General features: G+C 40.3%; 1 protein-coding gene across 1 annotated transcript in view; it reads left to right on the forward strand.

The window, feature by feature from the left end:
- Positions 1 to 24,453, forward strand: part of LOC142008717 (uncharacterized) — a 47,479-nt gene extending 23,026 nt beyond the window's left edge. The window contains exons 10-15 of the mRNA XM_074985991.1: positions 473 to 598; positions 5,260 to 5,485; positions 9,538 to 9,583; positions 10,160 to 10,231; positions 17,224 to 17,331; positions 23,408 to 24,453. Coding sequence (XP_074842092.1) covers positions 473 to 598; positions 5,260 to 5,485; positions 9,538 to 9,583; positions 10,160 to 10,231; positions 17,224 to 17,331; positions 23,408 to 23,452 — 623 coding nt within the window. The 3' untranslated portion in view covers positions 23,453 to 24,453. The remainder of the gene's footprint in view (positions 1 to 472; positions 599 to 5,259; positions 5,486 to 9,537; positions 9,584 to 10,159; positions 10,232 to 17,223; positions 17,332 to 23,407) is intronic.
- Positions 24,454 to 25,020: the final 567 nt, after the last annotated feature.

Consider the following 25,020-nt stretch of genomic DNA (forward strand, 5'->3'; position numbering starts at 1 on the left):
TTGGCTGCAGAAAACAGTGTGGGAGCCAAGTTGTTGAGAACCATTGATTTAGGTTTGTGGTTTCTTTTGTGAGCTTTTGGTTAGTGTGTTTGTCCATTTTTTGTCTAGCTGATTCATCAGAAACGAAAATGTTGTCATCTAGATTCCAACCAAAGGTTATGAATAGGATTGCTTGTTTGAAATCTGAAACAATTAAATTTTTAAATGCACAGGGAATACTGTTAGGTTCATAAGGACTTTATTTTTGTACTGAATTTTCAAATTATGTGAACTATACAGATCTGTAAGAATGATTAGTAGTTTATTAATGTTAATAGTACAAATGTGTGTAATAAAGGAAGAAGTTTATTTAGCTGAAACACCTTACATCTGGCTTTAGATACTTACAAACGAGTAACTTTGAATCGTCCTTGAGAAACAGAAAATGTTAATATTAGTGCATTTCAAGCATGTTTTTCTTGATTCCCTATAGATATGCACCATTCAAAGGCTAAGTTTCAGCATGTGGAAGCTTCAACAAGCAAGGAAGGAAAAGCAGAAAGTGATGCTGACCAGACTAAACAGATCCAAGATTCTACTCAAAGTCTACCTTCTCACGGTAAGATCAAATATGCTTTAAAAATCACAACTTGATAATGCACTGTCACCTTTGGTCAATTTTACCATCTGGTGTGTGTGTGTAATACACGCGCGCGCGCACACACACACACACACAGTTTGACTTGGAAGGGTTAGATTTGTAATAAATGTCAGTGAATGATGTTTTCATCACATGCACAACTGATGAAACATATTTCTATTGGTAAGTGAAATTTACAGAAAGGTAAAGTAAGAAATATGTTGATTGAGAACTTACTGACTTGAGAATTTTTATTTCGTATGCAGTTTGTGTTTTTAGTGGTTATAAAACTCCAACTTTGTGAATCTCAGAATCTACAGTCAGTAAATATTTTCTGACCTCCCATAATTGCCACAATTATGAAAATTTAATTAACAATAAAAATGCCTGAAACCTATGAAATTTTGTGAAACTTTGAGAATTTAAATTGATAAAATAAACAAAAAGATTGAAATAAATGATAACTATCTATTTTTTAAATTAATTCTACCAATCCTATATAGAACTTCTTTAGATGTGTTCAGTCTCTGTGGTTTTTTAGATTTGTTTTGTGTGAAAAGCTAAGTAGATTGATTGATTGAAAAATATCTTAGTAATTTAAGGACTGAGGAAATGAAGAGGCACATGGGGAATGGTGTATATTGACTAGAGATCAGGACAGAATATTGTCAGGTAATTGGCCGTACCAGTGTGTGACAAAAACATCTTAATGTTGGTGGACAGTATCTCAATTGCTACCTGTGTTAACAAGGAGGAGGAAACTGTGTAGCTTCCCGCACAAATCCAGCCTCCAATGCTCTGGGATAGAAAACAAGCTGTCAGTGGTGGGTTCTTTCTGCATAAAAGAAGTTGACCATCAAAGCATTCAGTCAGTAGCAGGAAGGACCTTCTTGCCCTGGATCCAATTCTGTGCTGAAGTTATCAAAGTATGTTTTAGAGATCCAAGTACTGTTGTAGAGACAACAGTATAACGCCGTGGCAACTATAATTGTGGAAGAGTTCTATACTTCTGTCACAGAGTGCACCATTCACCGCAAATCTGTTGCCTTCTCTAGGTTACTCTGGGGATTAGCTCTTGAGGATGATGCCTTCTTCCATGGCTTGCTTTCCGTTGTTCTGTCTCTCTTACAGGGCTATAGGTTCTCTCTAATCCCAGCAACTGCAGTGTCCTCCTCATGACCCAGTCTTCTGGCTGACATTTTTGTCAGTCCTAGGCAGTCTTCCTTCTCACTTCCCCAAGGTGACACTCCTGCAGTGGCTGGTAGGGGACCCAGGCTTGTCTCTAGTCCAGGTTACAGTCCAGGAACTCTCAGCTCCACAGTTCTGGGCCTTGTACTCTCAACCCTCCCCACCTTTCCCAGATGCCTCTCCTGTTGCGAGCTATCTGGCTTTATACAGGCCCCACCTACTCCTGTATAGCTGAGTCTGCTCTCAGTTTTCTGCTGCTTGCCTGTTTTCTCCAGGTGAAGCCAGTGAAGGTAATTGGCCTATATGACCATTTTAATACCTTCCCATCTTGTGTGAGGTCAACATCTCATCACAGCATTATACAAAGTAATATGTAGAACAGCCATATGTTGTTCTCTGCCTACTTCTACCCACTTTTATGAGCTAGACTTGTAAGAATTACTTGATTCAAGGACTTCCTACTGAGTCACTGGATTAAATAAAGAAAAAAACCTTAGCGCAAGTCTACACTATAAATTAAGTTGATCTAAGTTACATTGATGAACTGATATCACGGTAATTAAATGGACTCTTATTCCAAACCCATACACACAGACATTTATAACTGAATGCAGCTTCATAAATCCAGGGGAGAAACAGTCATTTCCATTTCACAAACATACCAGCTGTCTCTCTCATAGACCAAAGTGTGTGGTTGTTGTTGTCTTTACTCTCCTGTGGAATGTGATCTGTCGGGGAAAGGACGTAGATAAAAGAAGGTGTACAGATGTCCTAAAAGGTAGTTCTCTGTGGGCTGTAGAGGGAAGCAAACATGAGTCTGTTGAATATGAAAATCATCAAGTCTCCCAGGTGTCTGTTTGCCTGATGAGAAGCGCTTACGTGTCTGGCTGCACATTTCTCTTCCTTTGCTTTGATGCTCTCTGCTCCATTCCTGTCCATTGTGTTTGCAAGGGTGAGCCTCCAAGTCCTATGCTCAGTATCTAAAGCACCAGAGGGTTGCAGGATGTCCAGGAACTGAATACAGACATTGTTTTTTTACTTCCATTGGTGATTTTAGGTGATATCTGACACCTGAGTGTAACAGAGACTAAATGTGAAAGGCTCCTACATGCATTCAGCTTCAGACTGGATCCTTGACATCTTTGTGGAGGATTCCCAGGACAACCTGGTGCACATAAATATCTGTAGGAGCTTCTCTGCCTAAAAGTACCTGGGAATGAGAAGCAGACTTTTATCTCTTCTGGTTATTTCACTGCTTCTTCCTGGTTAAAAAGATTTAATTATTAAAAAAGGTTAAGTGAGCAGATGCGTCTCTGCAGTATCAAAGCAAACTGTATGCTTACCAGACGTTCCTTCCACTGCATCAGACTCATTTGTGCTGTACTGTAGGGCCTGACTCGACTGCTGGAGTCACTGTGCTGCTGGATCTCCTAGTGGCTTGCACCCGTACTCCTCTTCTTCCTTGTCCAACACCACATCTTTACTGTTCATTTCACAATCCTGTGACTTCAACTCGCATCAACTATCCTTGGAGCTCTTGTTGGTAGTTGTGGGGTCCCTGCCGAGCATGGCATTCAGCTTTTTGAAAAAATGGCAAGTCTGTGGCTTCTCACCAGAGCAACTGTTAGCCTCTCTCATTTTGTACACCTGCTGTAGTTCCTTGGCTCTCATGTGGTGCTGCTGTGTGTCCATACGGTCGTTTCCATTTCACAAACATACCAACTGTCTCTCATAGACCAGAGTGTGTGTGGCTGTAGTTCCACAGACTTAGTTATCTGTTAATAGATGTTGACATTACTGTGTCTGGATCAGAGGTAGTCAGGTACAACCTCTTCTTGCCACAGACCTATGAAATCCATCACCTTCTGTACACTCCAGGAAGGAGCACATCTGTAATGTGGAGCCAGCATTGTTAGCTGGAGGTTACTAGGTGAACGTTCCATGTTAGGCAAACTGGAAATGGAATTTCAAAAATTCATGGCGGTTTAAACAGGATGGGGCATGTACTTGATCTCTGGACAGTAGAGTTCAAAACGGTGACTAGAACAGTCATGAGATATTATGGAACATCTGGAGGCTACTAAAGGCAATACGAATAATGCAGTGTTTTCACTGACATTGTGTCACCCTAACTGTGTTGACCTAAATGCTGTGCCTCTCATGGAGGCGGAGTTAAGTTACAAGCGCGTTACAAGCGTGTTAATGCAAGCGCGTTACCCTTCAGTAAGCGAAACATCTTGATGTAGCACTCACTGGCTATGTCTACACTAGCCAAAAACTTCAAAATGGCCATGCTAATGGCCATTTCGAAGTTTACTAAGGAAGCGCTGAAATACATATTCAGCGCCTCATTAGCATGCGGGCGGCACTTTGAAATTGACGCGGCTCGCCACCATGCGGCTTGTCCAGACGGGGCTCCTTTTCGAAAGGACCCCGGCTACTTCGAAGTCCCTAGGACTTTTCGAAAAGGAGCCCCATCTGGACGAGCCGCGTGGTGGCGAGCCGCGTCAATTTCAAAGTGCCGCCCGCATGCTAATGAGGCGCTGAATATGTATTTCAGCGCTTCGTTAGTAAACTTTGAAATGGCCATTAGTATGGCCATTTCGAAGTTTTTGGCTAGTGTAGACACGGCCACTGAGTTAGACAAGGCAGCTTATGTCGCTCTAACCTGGTAGTGTAGACCAGACATCAGACTGAATATTAGGAACTCTTTCTAATGGCAGTATGTGCCACTCTGTAGAAGAGCGTTCAAAGGAAACTGGTGGAAGCATTATTGCTTGTCATTTAAAACTATATGGCACAAGACGTAGGTGAGGGTGTTGTGGCAAAAAACCCTTGACTGACAAGAAGGGACTGTATACCTCAAGGGATTTTTTTTTTCCCTATCGCCTAATTTCAGTGGTTTCGAGGAATAGTATATTCAGTGGCCCATTCAGGGCAGGAGGGCAGTGTAGGGCAAGACAGAAGGTAGGATTTATGGTCTTTAAAAATAACTGGATAGACTTGATAAAGGTACGTCAGAAGTGCCTTAGCAATTCTTTTTTCCTTTAAAAATGCTAGCTATTAAATTAAAAGTGAATATTAGTGCATAGATAAGTTAAACACAAATAAGGTAAATGAGAAAATTTTAAAAAATGTAATTTCTGTGCAGTCTTTAATTGGCATTATGCAGATGTGCAGAATTACATTTCTTCTTTTTTTGATAAAAGATGAATGTTAATGTACTACTATGTATTTCCTTTATACCGTAAAATATAACTTGTGCAACATGGCTTAATTGTTATTAAAGTAAAAACAATAAAGTTTGGACTGCCATATTTTTGGCTTTATTATTAACCTTGGTGATGAATTTTATTTTCATGTAAAGAATTGCCAATCAAATGCTACTTTAAAAAAGTGTGATTATGAAAAACTCTTAACAAACATACCCCATTGTTTTAATTTTTTTACAGATGATACTCAAGAAGATCAAGAAGAAAGCCAAAAAGAAGAACTGAAACCAGCTGAAAAAAAGCTAAACACCAATATTGCTGATGAAAGCAAACCATCTGAAAAAAAGCTAAGCAGTAACATTGCTGATGAAAGCAGACCAGCTGAAAAAAAACTAAACACTAACATTGCTGATGAAAGCAGCAGAGGCAATAAAGCTGATGAAAACAGCAAAGCCGACAAGACTAAGTAAATTTTAAATTATGTTTTACACTTTACTTTTCCAAGAAAGTTGCAAAAAGAGAAGCATCTAAATTAACTTTGTCTTTCACACAACCTCATGCCTTATGAGGTCAGGAATTATTTAAAAGCATTGAATTGTTAAATGACATGTGTCAGCCCTTAAGGCAAGTCACGTTCCAACTGAGAATAAGATAATACATGTCCTTAATTCCTCTAGTTCCCGTGGCGACATACACTTCTAATGGTTAAGAGCCAATATGCCCCCATTGTTTTTTTTTACCATTGTGAGTTTAAAGGAGCATCGAGCTTTTTGCCCCATCATTCTGTTAAACTTTATTTTGTGGGGTTGTTGTATCTATACTTGACACTTGGTAAATCAAGCTGTTGGATTTTAATGTGTTATCTATTAAGGTCAGGAACCCTCTATTTGATCCCTCAATGTTAACTATGTTGTCAGTTTCCAAAAATCACATTTCTCACTGCAGTCCTTTCAGCCAGAATGGTTATCTAAATTGAGGTCCTGATTGCTGATCTTCACTATGGGTGTTTTCACAAGGATAATGTTTAATCCTGAACTCAAATTCTTATGCTGAGTAGCATTCAAATTCCATCTGAACCAAATCTCTCCCATTCTCGGTTTCTTCCTGACTCTTACGGGCTGTCTGGTAAGACAAAGTTGCGTGTTAAAAGGGTCAATAATTTATTGCACAGGACCATCCCCTATGGAAATCTTGCCAGTTGTTCTCATTTTAAAAAAAGATCAGGGTAAATTATCTCAGTGCAGCAATTGTGTAAATTGAGCCAAGAGAGCTTTGAAAAAGCTCTAGTGAAAGAAGGATTTAAAGGTTATTCTGCTAACATAGTAGCTGTCACCACAGTTTGACTCTATACTGTTTCTTTCAGTTCACATATCTTTTTAATACTGTCCTCTTAAAACTGGAGCAAAATCAGGTGTGTGTTTGTGGAGTGCAGCCCGTCAGTTCCTTTTTGGTTAAAGGTTCTTACAGCATCTCCTTGGGGATTTCTAATCTCCTTCAGTGGGAGTGCTAATCTCTTATTGTGGCTGTCCAGGGACAGTCCTGTGAAAGAGAAAATACTTAGGCACTGTACACACACAGTACGTAATGGAATGGAGCCCTGGTCCATGAAACGGATTCCTAAGTGCTACATTTCTGAAATAACCTGAAAAAAGGGCTAAAGAGCAAGGTGACAAAATTTGCGTATAATACAAAACTACTCAAGATAGTGAAGTCCAAGGCAATCTGTGAAGAGCTGCAAAATGATCTCACAATACTGGGTGACTGGGCAACAAAATGGCAAAAAACATTGTGTGGTTACATGCGAAATAATGCATGTTGAAGAACATCATCCCAACAATGCCTATTAAATAATGGGGGTTAAATCAGCTGTTACCACTCAAGAAAGACTTCTTGGAGTCATTGTGGATAGTACTCTGAAAACATCCACTCAGAGTGCAGTGAAAGTCAAAAAAGTGAACAGAAAGTTAAGTCACTAAGAAAGGGATAGATAAATACCATATTGCCTCTATATAAATTCATATTATGCCTTTCTCTAAAAGGATATGTTGAAACTGGAAAAGGTTCCAAAAAGGACAACAGAATGACTAGAGATATGGATTGGCTTCTGTATGAGTAGAGATTAATAAGACTGGGACTTTACAGCTTGGTAAAGAGACAACTAAGAGGGGATACGATAGAGGTCTGTAAAATCATGACGGGTGTTGAGAAAGTAAATAATGAGGTATTATAGCACAAGAAATAGGGGTCATCAAATGAAATTAATAGGCAGCAGGTTTAAATAAACGATAGGAAGAGTATCTTCACACCATATACAGCCAACCTATGGGACTCTTTGCCAGAGGATGTTGTAAAGGCCTCGGCTGTAACAGGCTTCAAAATTAACTAAATAAATACATAAAAGATAGGTTCATTTGTGGCTGTTAGACAAGGTGGGAAGGGATGATGCTCCTAGCTTCTGTTTGCTAGAAGCTGGGAATGCGTGGCAGGGAATGGATCACTTGAAGATGACCTGTTTTGTTCATTCCCTCTGAAACACTTAGCAGTGGCTGATCTGAGAAAACAGTTAGTGAACTAGAGGGACCTTTGCTTTGAGCCAGTATGGCCATTCTTATGTTTATTATCCAGAGTACACCATGTATGTCACCTCAGCCCATCATTTTTGATATACATTCCTTCAGTGCTTCTTTGGAATCTTAAACTCGATCTCAAGGAGAAGAAGAATGGATTAAAATCATGGCTCTCTTATGTTGCTGGGTGGAACACTCTTATCTGGTGATGATGCCTACAATGGCTTTGATGGTTTCAGGGCTTGTAAAAGGTGGCTTTCACCTCGAAAAGTGGGGGTTTGCAGAAGCAGTACAAGTACTAAGCAACCATACCTATGTAAATCTACACTTATATTTTCAGCATCTCAGTAGTCTAGGTATTAAGTTTATTTTGTCTCAATTTATAATGACAAATTTTATGTAAAGAAAACTTCCCTTCATTCAGAAAGCTATTATATAAATCAAATTGTTCTGCACTTAAAATAACTTAATTTTATGCAGTAATGTATATAGAAATTTTATGGGTTTACTACTGCATTCAAAAAAATTTTGCTTGATATTGTTCAAGAATATTGACCTAAGAATTTAAAATGGAAGATTTCAGCCTTTATTTTATAACTTACACTTCATTGTTACAAAAAGATGAATAAGTCAGTTTCATACTGATGACAGGACATTTCTTCACCAGATCCTGTCTCCCTCTAGCAAATATATAAGCAGTCTCTCAGATTGTATCCCAGATATAATTAATCAAATTATACATTTTTGCCCAAATTATAGTTTCTGTAAGAGAAAATATGCATATGCTGGAAATGGGCCTATGGTACCTGCAACAGATAAAGTGACAATGGGCAGTCTCTATGAGCCAAAATTGTTGCCAAGTTGAATTACACAGTCAGGTCATCTGTCTGCTTCCAGATTTAGGATAGTTTTGTGGGATTCTGAGAGGGGTATGTGTCTTAACTTTGCAATTCCTAGCATGTCATAACTTCTAATAACAAGCTAGAAAGTAGGATAGCTAGAGAGAGAGAGAGATTAAAGTTGGGTCATAAGGCAAAGAGGAGATAAAAATGAGTCCAAAATGTCATTTTGAATTTCCTTGTAATTTCTCAGTTTGTGTTATGTTGTTAGCAACCTTGCTGTGTAAGACACAGTGATTAAAACAGTCTCTGCTCAGTCTGAAAAAAGACAAAACACCATGGACATCTACAGGACTGACTAAATTCAGTTTCTTTCATTATTCTTATTTATTTCCTTCACAAACTTTGGTGCTGCACAAATTGGGTTTTGAATGAGGAGAGTGATAGATATGGATATCTAGACTATTGTGTCCAGTTCTATGCCTGCATTACAGAAATGATGTGGAGGCATTGGAGAGAGTCCAGTGGAGGACAACAAAAATTATTAGGGAGCTGGAGCACATAATTTGTGAGGCGAGACTGAGGGATTCGTTTTATTTAGTCTAAAGAAGGGAGGAGTGAGGGAGGATTTGATAGCAGTTTTCAGCTACGAGAAGAGGGGCTCTAAAGAGAATGAAGAGAGGCTGTCCTCAGTGGTGACAAAACAAGGAACAATGGTTTCGGGTCACTGTGCGGGAGGTCTAAGATGGATATTAGAAAAAATTCAGAAGGTGGTGAAGCACTGGTATAGGTTACCTAGTGAGGTGGTGGAATCTCCATCCCTAGAGATTTTAAAGTCACTGCTTAACAAAGCCCTGGCTGGGATAATTTAGTTGGGATTGATCCTGCTTTTAGTGTGCGGTTAGACTCGATCTCCAGAGGTCTCTTACAACCCTACAATACTATGATTTGTCAACTGTATTTCGGAGAACATTTCATGTCGACAGGGCAAACAGCATTAGACTAGGAGTGGGATTTTGTATTCACAGTCATTTTGTTGACTAATTACACTTTTTCTGTGAATCGGTTAGATGAACATTGTATATTATGTGTATACTCTTGTATTTCAAAAGGTGTGATGACAGCAAACAATCAAAAGATAAAGACCAGAAAGCCCAGGTGAGTAGTTGATCTATAAGAAGATTGTTCCAGTTAAAAATATTCCTTTATTTCCTCTTGAGTATTTTCTTTGACTAAGAATGTTTTTGATCCATATTTTTGGTATATGCAATAGCAGCAAGTTACATTAAGGCAATGATTCTTATAGAAAAACATATTGGCTACGTCTACACTATCCCAACAGTTCTAAATGGCCATGCAAATGGCCATTTTGAAGTTTACTAATGAACCGCTGAAATACATATTCAGCGCCTCATTAGAATGCCAGTGGCCGCGGCACCTCGAAAGTGCCGTGGCTTGCCACTGCGCGGCTCGTCCAGATGGGGCTCCTTTTCGAAAGGACCCCGGCAACTTTGAAATCCCCTCATTCCTATCCAAAAGAATAATCTCCTATCGGGATAAATCACTAGGTAACCTGTAGTGATTTATATCTTAAATATTGTTAAAACATGTAGAATGTTTGGCCTGCACAAGACTTTGCTTAGGTTTATGTGGCCCTCCTGCATAATGTTGGATATTACTGACCTAACTCAAACAAGAGATCCTCAGGCTGTTTTTAAATATATTTTTTTACAGGTTAGAAGGAAAAATGATGATGAAATAGTATTTGAAGAATTCACTAGCCATGAAGAACTGCTAGGATATTTGGTAGGTGTTAACATATATGTTATGAGCCAAGATTAGTGGAACATTTTATGAAATATTTAATTTAGCTAATAGTTGATTGACTATAGTTAAAAAGCAACATATATGCTGAATGTAAAACTTTAGTCTGTTAATGAAAAATGTTTTTATGTATAATGCTTACACCTGGAACAAAAATTTGAATTGGGATTCTGGTGGGAAGAAAATCGAAGTGAAAATGTACTTCAGGAGTTTCTGGCAGTTTCTCAGAGACCATGTCAAAGGCACAACAACAAAGTATCCCACAGTGAAAGAAAGATGGGAAGAACAATAAGAGGCCTGTATGGCTGCATGCGATGCTCTATTATGGCCTGAAAAATAAAAAAAGAATCTTACACTAAGTGAAAACATGGACAGATTGCTAAAGAGGATTACAAAAGAATAGTCCATTTATGTAGTGACAAGATCAGGAAGGCTAAGACACAAAGGCTACATCTACACTAGAGAGTTTTGTAGACAAAACTGGAATTTGTCTGCAAAACTCCTAGAGCATCTACACGCAAAATGCTTTTTGTTGACAGAAACTGTTGGCAGAACAGTCTTGTAGATGGGGGGGTGCTTTGTCAACAGAGCAGATCAAAAGGTAGATTCACTTTTATGTGTAGATGTGATCTGTTGAAAGAAGTGTTGTCAGAACATCTCTTCTGACAGTAACTTCCAACAGATGCTTCTAGAGTAGGTGTAGCCAAAATGAATTACATCTAACAAGGAATATAAAAGGAAAGAAGTAGAGGGTCCATAAATACATTAAGAGGAAGAGAGATGAAGTTAAAAATAAGTCCACTGCTTAGCAGGAAAGAGAACTAATAATGGTTGAAGACTGCTGTTTCTCTTCAGTCTACACTGAGAAGATTCATTGTGATGTGATGATTAACACAATATTCACAAGAGGGAAGTAACATAAGCCAGCATAGAGAGAGAACAAATTTAAAATGTCTAAATAAATTAGATGTGTTCAAGTCAGCAAGACTGTTTTAATTTAAATTCAATAAATGGGCCAAAAGAGTCAAAGATGTTAGCATAACTGTGACATTGTCCCAAAAGTGATAAACAAGGTTTGGTATATAGAGAACTTGGCCTGTTTACAGCCCTGGTGTACACACCAAAATGGCACATAACATTCAGTGTTAATAAATGCAAAGTAATGCACATTTGGAAAACATAATCCCAACTCTGCATGTAAAATTAGGGGGTCTAAATTAGCTGTTACCGTGTGAGGAAGACATCTTGGAGTTGTGGATAGTTCTGAAAACATCCACTCTGTGCAGTGGCAGTCAAAAAAGCAAACATTTAGAAAGAGGGCGATACTATGACAGAAAATATATTTCCTCAGTATAAATATATGATACACCTACATCTTGAACGCTGCATAAGTGTGGCTGTCCCATCTCAAAAAAGATATATTGGAATTGGAAAATGTTCTGAAAAGGACGAAAAATTCTTAGCAATAGGGAATAACTTCCATATGAGGAGAGATTAATAAGATTGGGGCTTTTCAACTCAGGAAAGAAATGACAAAGGAGGGATATGATAGAAATCTATAAAATCATAATAGATGTTGAGAAATGAATAAGGAAATGTTATTTACTCCTCATAACACAAGAACTAAGGGTCACCAAGTGAAATTAAGAGGCAGCAGGTTTAAAACAAACTAAGGAAGTATATCTTTGCACACCATGTAGTCAACCTATAGAACTGTTTGTCAGAAGATCTTGTGAAGGCTGAGGCTGTAACAAGTTTCCAAGAAGAACTAGATAAATTCATAGAGAATATGTTCGTCCATGGCTGTTTTCCAGGATGGGCGGGGATGGTGTCCCTAACTTCTGTTTGCCAGAAACTGGGAATGATGACAAGGGATGAATTACTGGATGTTCGCCTGTTCTTTTAATGCTTTCTGGAACACATGCGATTGGCTGCTATCTAAAGACAGGACACTGGCTGGGCTTGATGGATCTTTTTTGTTTGACCCAATATGGCAATTCTTTTTTTTTTTTTTTTTTTTTTTAAATGCCTTTTATTAAAGATAAGAAGAAGAAAGAAAATTAAAGCATTTGAAATGTAAACTATTAAATAATCCTGTTCTTATAACATCCCTAATTTCTTGTTCCTTTAAACTGAAGAGAGTTTTAAGAACGAAAACCCCTTTGTAGATAGTATTAAAGATAGCAATAGCTATCCTTTTGAATAAAAGAGACAATTAGTTGAGAGGGCTTAGAACCATTGTTTTTGAGATCTGGTTTCTTTTCTTTGAAGAGAAAGCAAACACATACCTGATGAGATAGAAATGAAGAGCAGACACAGAAGCTGTGTTTCCTGTCTTTGATGTTGGCTTGCACTTTCAGCCTTATACTGGAAAATCACAGGCATGGCACATGGTCTTACTAACCATTTTAAACTGTACAAAAGTGTATGTGCATCAGGCTGTTAAAGAAGAAGCTAAAAGTTATGCCTTTATGTCATGGGCTCATAGCTGTGTTGTAAAATATGCAGGCCTTCCTGACAAAGCCAGACTTACTAGGCCAAAAGTGAAAGGAAACATGGAAGTGACAATTCAATTTGGATCTCCTTTGATCTAGTCTGATCAGAATGTTTCTCAGGATTAGGAGACACAGCGGTGTCATGCTGGATATGATGGGAGCTGGCAGCCATGGTAAACTCACTCCTTCCCCTTCTTTCAGTCAATCAGTGTCTCGGAAGTCAGCTTTTCTTGAAGTGGTTGGCGGGGTAGTCCCATTCCTTCATTATTTTGTTTACCATTTAGACCTAATTTTTGGCACACCAGTTTTGATTCACTGATTTTACAGTCCCATTCTTTTATTGTTTACCAGGCATAATCTTAACACAGTCTTAAATTGTATCCATATAACTTTTTTTTAAGGGAAGCAAGGGGAGCACGTTTCCGTCTGTCTTTTGTGTGCCCTTTTCTATCAAATTTGTTGATAAAGGTTATTGTGACATTTTTATGAATTTTTGTTTTAGTTGACGTCACAATTAATATAAATTTACAGGCTCGATTACCACAATCGGCCTGATGAAGTTAACTCTAGAGTGTTTACAGGTCCATGGATGCTTCTGTAACTTTTTTTTTTAAACAGATAGGGTTGTTAAGCCTTATTAGCCAATCCCTTTTACCTTAGGGAGAGGTGATCCAAATTTGTCTGGTCTCTATCCTTTGACCTGTCCACTTTGGGTGACCCCTCCAGGAGCTTTAACTTCCTCTGGGAGTGGAGGAGACTTATAGATGACCTTTGCTCCACTTGGAGTACAAGGGCTTAAGTAGACAGTAAGTCAGGACTTACAGATCTAGTTCAAGTTATAGAAGAACCATTAGCAATTATCTTTGAGAACTCATGGACGAGGTCCCAGAGGAATGGAGAAGAGCAAACGTAGTATGTGTCTTTTAAAAAAGGGAACAAAGGATGTGGTCAGCCAAACTTCAGTACCTGGAAAGATGTTGGAATAAATTATTAAACAATGGGTAAGCACCTGGAGGATAATAGTGATAATAAGTAAATCTACATGAGTTTGTCAAAAATAGATCATACCGAACAGATCTAATTTCCTTCTCGGACAGGTTTACTACCCTAATGGGGAGAGGTAAGCGTTAAATGTGAAATCTTGATTTTTGGTAAACTTTGACACAGTCCCAGCTGATGGGCAAACTACGAAAGTGTTATCTAGATGAAATTATTATAAGGTGGGTGCATAACAGATTGAAAAGATGTCCTCAGAGCAGTTACCAATGCTTCATTGTCAATGTGGGAAGATATTGAGTGGGAGTTCCTGCAGAAATCTGTCAAGTGTCGGTGCTATTTAGTATTTTCATTAATTACTCAGATAATTGAGTAGACTGAGAGTACGCTTATAAAATGTTCAGCAGACACTACAGTGGGAAGAATTCCAATTACTTACGTAGACAGGATTGGAATTCAAAATTATTTTGATAAATTGAAGAATTCTTCTAAAATCACCACCGTGAAATTCAATAAAGACAAGTGTGAAGTATTTCACTTGAGAAGGAAAAGTCTAGTGCACAAATACAAAACAGGGAACAAATGGCTAGACAGCAGTACTTCGGGAAAGGATCTTGAGATTATAGTGGATCGTAAAGTGAATATGAGGAATGTGATGCAGGTGAAAAAGACAAATATAATTGTGTGGTGTATTTACAAAGGTATAACAGCATATAAGATGAAGTGGGTAATTTTTCTGCTCCACTTGGCTCTGGTGAGGCCTCAGCTGGAGTACTGTGTCCAGATTTGGACACCATGCTTTAGGATAACTATGGAGCAAATCCAAAAGCAAATGCTATATTTAATCTTGAGAAAATAGGAGAGGTAGGACCTAATAACAGTCCTCAGATATGTACTAAGGATTTAGCAGGTACACACAATTTTGCTTTCAGACAGAGCCTGGTCACTTTCTGGTTTGGGACCCTACTCTACTTACTTGGTTGGGAGAATGGAAAGGGAATGGGAAGGGGCTAATGTCAATTATAGTTTTTCTGCTCAGCAAATCCTTCGCACATGGGATCTGTCTTGGAATTTGCCTCCTACATAGGATTATACAAAAAATTTTTTCCTTTTCTGTGCCCAGTAGCAAGAGAAAAAGCGGGAAGGTAGGCTGTTGAGTGTTCTGCTAGGGGAGCATTGATGTCAATATATTCTTGTGTCTGGCCTCTGTATTGCTATGGTTTGAATTGCATGTTTTGGAATTGCTCTTGGGCTGTGTCTACACTGGAGAGTTCTGTCAACAGAGTCTCCACAGAACTCTGCTTTTGTCTCAACAGTGTTATCCTTCAAAAATTTTGAGGCGTAATGCAGCGTAGGCACTTTTGTTGACAGGGGGCTTCCGGTTGCCGAGCGGCCGTTTGCAGAGCTGCTATTCCACTTTCTGTCACCAGAGGGCAGTGCAGTCTGGTAGTTCTCTGTTGACAGAGCAAGCTGTGCATAGCAGCAATCTGTCGATGGAGGTTCTGTGGGAGACTTCTCTGTCGACAGATGATTCTAGTATAGACATAGCCTTGACGTTCAGTGACCATTTTTACTGGAATGCTCTGCTGTTTAAATAAGAAGTTCTAAATGTTTAACCTCTTTCATTACAGAATTTCTGTTTTTCTGTACAAGAAGTGCTGTGGCACCTTACAGACTAAGAGAGATTTTGGAGCATAAGCTTTCGTGGGCAAAGACCTGCTTTATCAGACGCATCAATGCAGATGTTTTTCTGTAATTTACCCAGTGCTGTTTTTCCTTGCTTCCTTGTTGACCTTTAGTTTTCAGTTGTAAATTGTTTAGTCTCCAGTTCATTAGCATCTGGTCTAAAGTTAAACCCATCTCCACTGTTGAGTTTCACTCTTTAGTATTATTGAGTTCCTGTATTTCTTTGTGTACAGTAGCGTCTCAATATTCAAGAACCTAGGTTCGTGAATTCAATTATTTGTGAGCGGACACTTCCCCAGGGCCCCAAGCAGGGAGCACTGGCAGCTGGGGCTGTCAAATTCATGAAATTCAGCATTCGCGAGGGTTCTCAACACAGAACCCTCATGACTGTTGAGACCCTACTGTATGCATATTTTTCAGATAATCTGTTTTGGGGAAAATATGAACTGGATATATTGAAGAATACTGTGGCTTGCTGTTTAGAAGCGCTTATCCTATCTTACCTGCCCAGCAAATATTTTAATGTGATTTATTATAACCATAGTCATCCCCACCACAATTTCATTAGCTCAAAAATCCACTATTTTTTATAATCTATTATCAGATAACTTCTCTTTAATAAATATTTATTTTGCATGTTTATTGTTAACTGCTCTTTTGTATATAGGATTCTCTGGGAAAATAGCGTTGCAACCTCAAATGGAACAAATATGATTTATTTAAAAAAAAAATCCAATTGTTATACTTCCATTAATTATTTTGTGTATTAATTACTTTGTGGTTTCCACAAAAATATTGAAATTCTGGCTTTGACCTTTAACTAAAACCTTCTGGCTGTGTTTACTCTACCCCTCCCTTTCGGAAGGGCCATGTTAAATGCAGCTGATCAGAAATGCTAATGAGGCACTGATATGACTATTCAGCACCTCATTTGCATAATGGTGGCTGTTCACTGCGTCAAAAGTGCTGCTTTCAAAATGCAAACTAGCTGTGTAGATGGCTTTCCTTTGAAAGGAAGCCTCGCTTTTGAAAGCACCCTTCTTGCTAATTTTTTTTCAGGAAGAAGGGTGCTTTCGAAAGTGGGGCTTCCTTTTGAAGGAACCCCATCCACACAGCTATTTTGCATTTTGAAAACAGCACTTTCAACATGGTGAGTGGCTGTCATTATGCAAATGAGGTGCTGAATAGTCATATCAGTGCCTCATTATCATTTTTGATCCACTGCATTTACATGCCGCTTCTGAAAGAGAAAGGCAGGATAGATGCAGACTGTGTGTCTTACAACCCACCTCTTTCTTCATGCAGTACTATCTCAATTTGATCAGTGAAGGTGCTCAAGCTGGCATCTTCTCAAATTAAGAGAAGATGCAGATCAGACACTTTCCCTGGAAGTCCCTAATGTTGAAATTCATTCCTCCCTTGGTTGGAAAATAGCCTGAATCTTTTTGACCTTGGAAGTTTGCTTCAAGACTTTCATACACTCGGGTTCTTAAGAAAAGGAGCTGAGACTTATATGTTTGGTGAGAGTAAATATTTTTATGTCCATTGGAGTCGTTTTTAGGGAATGATAAAGCTGCCGAATTTGTTGTTTCCTTTATGAATTTCGCTATATAAAAACTACATAAGTGCTAAATTTCAATAGGCACATTTAAAGGTGTTTTTGCATAAATTGAAATAGATTACTTGTCATATTGTTTGTAACATCAAATTGTAGTAGCTCATCTGTGCCATAGATGAAATACTAGATTGTCTCTTTCATCTTTAAAATGTATGTTGTTGTTTTCCCTTTTTTTCCAGCTAAGTTTTGAGATCCTGAGTGAAGATGATGCATCATTTATCCTAAAGGTTACACAAAGTCTTACGAATGCATTGGTGAAATATCGGCAAGAGGTTGCTTCAGCAAAAGTAATTTTGTCTATTTTAGTTTATGCTTGAATCTGTCTTGACGTCTGTGATATAATGGATTTTTTTAGAGTGCTGAAAAGATACTGATACCTCAACAGAATGGACATGGCTGCAACTTCCAACTTTTGGCCATTGAGATTTGTAGTGAAGATAGTATGAGCAAATCATAGCTTTCCCTGTCGTGTTGTAACATTTTTGCTTCCCCTTTATTGCTGACTAGAGAGGTGTATGAAATATTCTAAGTAGGGATAGAAAAGGTTAACTGGTTACCTGGTAGGCATTAGATTTACTGGCACACTTACCCACTGACTGGTTAAGCAAAGGGCTGGGCCTGGCTGAAGTGGCACCCTCGCTGCAGCAGGGTGGCCCAGCTAGCCAGACCACTGCCCCTGCAGGCTCAGCTAGAGCAACTCTCTGCCACAGTGCACCAGACCTTGCAGAACAGACCCCATGGCGGCTGCGCAGCAGGCCTGGCTGGAGCAGCCCCTGGCTGTGGCACAGTGGCCTAGCCAGCAGAACCCCAGTCACAGTACAGCAGGCCAGCAGGGCTGGAGCAGTTCCACCCACAGATGGTGACATCACAGGACCCCAGATGATCTGCATCTGCCCTTGGTTAACCAATTCTGTGATCTAATTTTAATCATTTAACCAGTTAACTTTTTTGAATGGGTATTTACATCCCTAATTCTAACAAAAATTTTGCCTGATTTGGGGGCCATTTAACAAAGGTATTTGGAAGTTTGTGCTATGTTTTCTTCTGTATCCATGTGAATTTGAAATCCATTTTGCCTGAAAAGTATGTAATTGTAAGTGATGCTGATGGTGGTGCCTACAAGACACATGGGCTGAGCCAAATATGGCTCAGTCTGGAACCAAATGCATCTCTCTTGTCATTCCCAAAATACACACAATTTTTTAAATGAAAATGGAAAAATAATTAAAAATTTTAAAAGCATATAATTACTCATGTCAGGGTGGTGTTTGTCAATTTCACCTTTAACCAGAGGTGAATTTACGGGGGTCGCCCTGGTATGCAGTTCCAGCAAGAGCCAACCGGGAAACACTGCTGAGAGCGGATGTGGTGTTGCTCTCTGCAGGAATTGTTGCCTAGGATGCACTGAGCATGCTCAGGAGCTCTCCTGAAGACAGCCTTTCTGCACTGGCACGTACCTTGGGCTCAGGGTACCCAGAGCCCTGACTCCCCTGTATACCCCAAGCTCTGACTCTCTCATGGGCTCCCAGTCTCCCACGTACCCCCAGGCTTCAGCCTTGATTTTCCACCCCTCCTGCACACCTCTCAACTGCCTGCCCTGAGCCCCCTGCTCTCCACCACATCCTTAAATTTCTTAGCGGTTCTGTCATATTGCAACTTCCTCCAACCCTTAAGGTGAGTGGGGAGAGGGGATGCGTGATAGGACAGTATGGGTGCATCTACACTGGCATTCCTCTTTCAAAAGACGTATACAAATGAGGTAAATCGAAAATGCATATTTGGCATATTTCTTCTTTTGAAAGAAGAAAACCAGTGTAGACGCTGCTCTTTTGAAAGTAAACCGCGTCTTTGAAAGAATCCTTCTGCCCTTTACTTAATGGGCAGCATCTACACTGGTTTTCTTCTTTCAAAAGAAGCTCTTTTGAAATAAGATTATGCAAATTAGGTGCCAAATATGCACCTCATTTGCATTTTTGCTTTACCTCATTTTCATACCTCTTTCAAAAGAGACGCGCCCTACCTGTAAGAAATTTAAGTTACTTTCACCCCTGACTTTAACCATTCATTTTAACAACAATCTGTCATTGGGGGTTGTGTATATTCTCTGAGTGTCCCCTTGGGTGCGCCAGCTACTTATTATGGTACCGATGCGCCTCTGGTTGGAGATTTATGGTGGCAGTTCCCACGGTGGGCTGCGGATGCACAGCAGCCGACACGTGCCAAGCATGACAGCTGCTGTGCACGTGCAGCTAGCCAATCCCTCAGTTCCTTTTCTGCTGCCATTGGCACCTGTCGGAAACGGTACTGTTCCCTTCAGTTAAGATTTCCCCACACTTAGTTCATTAGTTTCAATAGTTACAGTTGAGTTAGTGTTATCATTCTACGGTTTAAAAAAAAAGTTTTTTTCTTCAAAATTTTTGTTTAGCATCATGCCTGGATCACCAGGTTTTAAAAGGTGCCTGATATGCAGAATGTCCATTCCAGTTTCTAATGGACATTCTCAGTGTGTGAGGTGCTTGGGAGAAGGACACTGTACCTCTGAGTGTCCCCACTCTACAAAGCTCCTGGCCAGAACGAGGAAGGCTGGAGAGCTCCCAGCTGAAACATTTCCTCACTGAAGAAGCTATGAGGCTGGTATCAGATCCCGAGCATTTCCTTCCACCTCTAGAGCCTTCTCCTGTGGCTGCGTCGGAACCACCAGTAGCACTTAACAAGTCTCCACCACCAGCTCTGAGTTCCTCGGGGCAAAGGAAAGGCCATTGGACTCGTGGGACAAATCTCCTCATAAGAAGTGTTCTCATAAAGATGAATCTGCTCCAGTACCAATATCTCAGATGTCAGCAGACTGAATTTCCGGGCCCCTCAGGCACTAAGTGACCTAAGGACCTGCAGCCCATGCTAAGGCTGGCACAAAAAGCCAAAATTGGCACCTCTGGCACTGCCTAACGCATGGTCGGCAGATGTTCCTATGCCACCTCTGTTGGCTCCGAAACTACAGAGCAGTTCATCAGCTCGAAAACTGGATGCTGCACCGACATTTCAGTTACTAAAAACAAGGCACTGACATCGGTACCTTTCAATACACCGACTGCCACCCTGACGATAATTATGCCATTCTCTACTGCAGATGACCTCTTTGTAGCATTGGTACCAGGGTCATGCCACTTACTCCTTGCCTTAGTTTCTTGGCTTCACCCTCAGTGTCGCAGCCTCTTGCAGATTCTGCTACTGAGGATCGTGTTGTGGCCTGCGACACCCATCACCACTCCGCCCCAAAAGCATCATAGTCTCTCCCTCTGTGGCAGGCTCATCAGGCTACATCAGTGAGCAGGGAGGAGCCCAGTCTGTGTCTCTGTGCCAAGAGGAGATTCGGCTCTGGGACGACTTTGCCAGTTGCGACATCTCGTTGGAGGCATGGTACCTCTCAGGAGCCAGCAGTGCTGTTGCAGATCACTTGAGCAGTGAGCAGTGGGTTCTCTTTTCACCCTGAGTAGGCTCTCCACCTGGAGGTGGCCTTAGAGCTTTTCTGAGTGTGGGGAACTCCATGGGTGTACTTATTTACCACCAGACAGAACACAAAATGTTGTCAGTTCTGCTCCAGGTTGGGAAGAGAGCAAGGCTCTCTAATGGATGCATTTCTTCTTCCGTGGGTGTGAGACCTCTTCTACACACTTCCCCTGATCAGCAAGGTTCTGCAATGGATCGAACAAGGCCAGGTGTGGGTGATTCTCATCACGTCGGCATGGCCATTCCAACCCTGGTTCAGCAGTTTAATGAGCCTCACAGCCCCAGTGGATCACCCTCTTCCCCTATGCGCAGACCTTCTGTCACAAGACCGGGGTGTCTCCTTCATTCAGATTTTAGCTGCTCCATCTCGTAGCATGGCTGCTCCATGAACAAACCCAGAAGAGCAAGTGTGCTCTCCGGAGGTCCAGTGGGTGCTTCTTGAAAGCAGGCAAACCTCCACTCCGTCAGTTTATGCTGCCAAGTGGAAGCATTTTTTCATATGGGCCTCCCAACTGGGCCTAGATCCAATGGACACCCTACTTTTTTTGGATTATGTGTTGCACCTCAAGCACGAGGGTTTGGCATCAGCCTCTATTCAAGTTAAGTTGGCAGCTGTCTCTGCGTTTCATCCCCCGGTGCAGGACCACTCCCTTTTCTCCAATGAGGTCATGGCCAGATTTATTGAAGGCCTGGAATGTTATGCTTATAAGAAGCACATGGGGTCTTTTTCAGGGGAAAAGGCACTGTGTCACAGTGTACAATATGAAAACCTATCATATGCATATGATATATGCATAAAACACACTCAAGCACATTCCATCTTATGGTTGTTACCAACAGTTGTTCCCCTAACTTCACTGACCAGGTGCGTTAGACAGGGGAGAGATGGAGCTGGGCACTGCTGATCCAGATCGATGCTCCTGTGGTGACAAGAGGAGACCCCGGGATCCCTCTGCGAGACACCTTAGATTTATAGAGACTTCTCTCTCATGCAAATGTACACCAGTTACTCATTCCATGGATGCGCAAAAACCTATGTGGTCAGTCACCCCTGGTGCTTTCTGGGTGCTGTCTCAGTGCTGCCACATTAATCTGCAGAGAAGGACTTTGAATCTGTGTTGGAAGAGGTGCTTGCTTTTGACTCCCAAGGCTATCAATAAGTCCAGTGGAGCTCACTTCACAGGTCTTATTGGTCTTGGATCTGGCTTCCATCCCCTCTCTAACCATTGCAACTGTTGCTGGAGGTGCTTACCTTTCATGAGTTATCTGTTCACACCGCATTCACTCACCAGGGCAATCAGGTAAAAGGAGAGAGATTTATTAGAGGCTTAATACAGAGTCCTGTGCATTTCTAGAAGAACACTTGCAAAATACCCACACACCCACGTATGCACAAGGTTTTTATATAAAAGGACGTCATACAAAATTATATGGAAATGATAATTATATGGAAAGACTTAATACAGAGATTATACGAAGATGATCCACACTCATATGAAAATGATTAATACAGAGATTTGTGATTAATACAGAACTGTATCTACAGGAGAAGCTCTTTCTGCAGCCCATAGCCCCAGTTCCCCAGTGGGACCTTAATCTGGACCTGTCTAGACTTATGGGACCTCCCTTTGAGCTGTTAGTTTCTTGTTCCCTTCTGCCCCTCTCTGCTAAGGTTGCGTTTCTGGTAACCATCACATTGGCCAAACAGGTCTTAGAGCTCTGTGCCTTGATGTCTGAACACAGTCCTTATACAATCTTTTTTAAGAATATCGTTCAGCTTTGGCCTTATCCTGCCTTCCCCCAAAGGTGGTTTCAGCATTTCAGCATGTTGATCAGGATCTGTCTCCTGGTTTTCTTCCCTAAGCCTCATAGCACCAATGAGGAAAGGCATCTACATGCCCTCAGTGTCTGTAGGGTGTTTGTGTTCTATCTGGAAGAGACCAAGCCCTTACACAGATCACCTCAACTCTTTGTTGTGTGCCATCAAGGGCCTCCTGGCATCCTCTCAGAGGATTTCCAAATGGATCGCTGATTACGTCACGCTTGTTCTGAGTTAGAGGGAGTTTGGCCACCCACTCTCCTTAGAGCTTAACTGCTAGGGCTCAGGCCTCTTCTGCGGCCTTCCTTGCTCACTCCATTCAGGATATCTGCAAGGTCATCTGTTCACACATTTATGTCCATCATGCAGCAGGCAAGGGATGATGCAAGCTTTGGGAGGGCTGTCTTGCCATTAGCATGTTCTCAGTGAAACCCCACCCTCCTCTGCAGATGCTGCTTGGAGCCACCTGTATTGCATGGACATGAGCAATCACTCGAAGAAGAAAAGACAATTACCTGTTTCTGTAACTGGTGTTTGAGATATGTTGCTCATGTCCATTCAGACTCCCGCTGTCCTCCCTTCTGCCAGAGTTTCTGCAAAGAAGGAACTGAGGAGGGAGGGAGCAGGAGGTGCCCTATATAGTGTGGCATTTGCATGACACTCCAGGGGGTGCATAGGTTGTCTCGCTTACCAGTGTTGCTGAGGGGAGATCTTCTGATATCAGTGTATGTGGTGAGCACACACACCTTTTGTTAAATTGACATGAGCAACACATCTGAAAGAATACTGGTTACGGAAACTGATAACTGTCTTGTTCTGTTTGCATCTGGAATTTTGGTACCATTCAGATCACTCAGATTGCTGATATAATTCTAATAAAATACGTATACATTTGTTTAATTTAGTATGAAATCGTGCAAAAATAATTAAAATGTCTAGATGCGTCATCAGTACATTTTGTGTTTTCAAATAATCATTATGAGAAAAATTTGATTTGGTGATTTACTGATAATCTTCTCTTTTCCCTTTTTTATTAGAGATATCGATATTCCAAACGTAATAAGGACCTTAAGTTAAAGTGAGACTGTTAGAACTCCAAACAGTGACAGTGTGCAGTGATATGGGAAACCAAGAAGTGAAAAGACTGTAACGTGTAAAATGAAGATCCATCACTTATATGCAATTAATTTCAGCATGTTAAGACTCTGTACGGTATTACTTGTAACATTTCCAGATAAATAGTTTGATTTTGCTGATTTGTGTGTTTATATTTATTCATTCCCTTATAGCGGGAATTTCTGTATTTGTGGAAGGATACTCCATATTGATGACGTTTTTTATATTTTCTTAGTAAAAGATTATCACTTTTGAAAATTATACCTAAAAATGGGTTAGCAAGATGTTGGTCAGCGAACTTTTGAGTTTTACATAGTGGAGAGGTAATATTTTTTTCTTAATTATTATAAATAACTAAAGGAAGAAATTGCATTGGTACAGTGGAATATATGGTCTTGACACTTCTAGGCCATCAGTTCTATTTTGACTCAAGGTCATCTATACCTGAAAGATGCTTCCTTTTCCAGCTAGCTATTCACTGGCCACTGAATACACCCAAAGCCCTCATTAGTCAAGGGAAAGATTCCCATTGACTTATGTGGCCTTGCACCTGTTTTGAAATAAGATTGTAGTCTTAGTCTAGTTCCTGGTTAAGGTGTCCAAATTGCATGAAACCCATCAGTTATCAACACTGGAAATTTAATTGGAAGGTCAGCAAACAGGCCAGAGATTGAAGTCAGGTCATGGTTGAGATACAATGCAGGATTTTTGTTTGCTCCCTGTATTCTACCACTTTTATGGAAAGGTGGAAGTCCAGTTTCTAGGGTCAGCAATTCAGTAACTTTCTTTAACAATGAAGTAAAAAAAAAAAATTAAATGCCTAAAATGTTAGTGTTTGTTTGATCTTAAGGCTCCAGATATTAAATTCTGAACATCAGATTGGCTTCTGAAAAGTTTTCACCAAAGTATCTTTTTAGTAGTTTGTAAGACAAGATACTTTTATTTAAAATAAAAATTTTTAAATATCTTTTTATAGTCTTCTCTGGTATTTGTTGGCTGTTGTTTTAATCTGATTTTCTGGGTCCTCATCCTTGGTCCTCATGGCTTCAGGTCTAGTGTGTTACAGAATACACATCACCACAAAGATGGCCCAATGCAAAAACAGTTTGTGTCGTGGTAGATGAACAATTTCAATGCAGTGATGATACTCAGGCCGTGGTAATTTTACGAATGTTGGCCAACACCAGTTACATGCATGAACATATTTGGCTCCTTACATCAGCACTGCTTATACTCACAGGAGTGCTTATGTCTCTGTGCGGTTCAGTTAGCCATGGGTAGGTATTCCTGTGTGCAACATGCCACCATTTGTTGTTCTGTCAATGCAGAAATTGAATAATTTTGGCAATTGTGTGATGGGACAGAAACAACTTGCACAGGAGTAATAGGGAGCTAGGGATCAACTGCCAAAAGTAATGCTTTCCTTTCCATAATATCTTTATCCCATAATTTTCATACCTGTTTTCAATTGGCCATGAACCTGTTTGGGACTTGTTGCTGTCCATCGTCTCTGACGGAAGCATAAGGCCTGCAC

The sequence above is a fragment of the Carettochelys insculpta genome, chromosome 2 (assembly GCF_033958435.1).
Source record: "Carettochelys insculpta isolate YL-2023 chromosome 2, ASM3395843v1, whole genome shotgun sequence".
Lineage (NCBI taxonomy): Eukaryota > Metazoa > Chordata > Testudines > Carettochelyidae > Carettochelys > Carettochelys insculpta.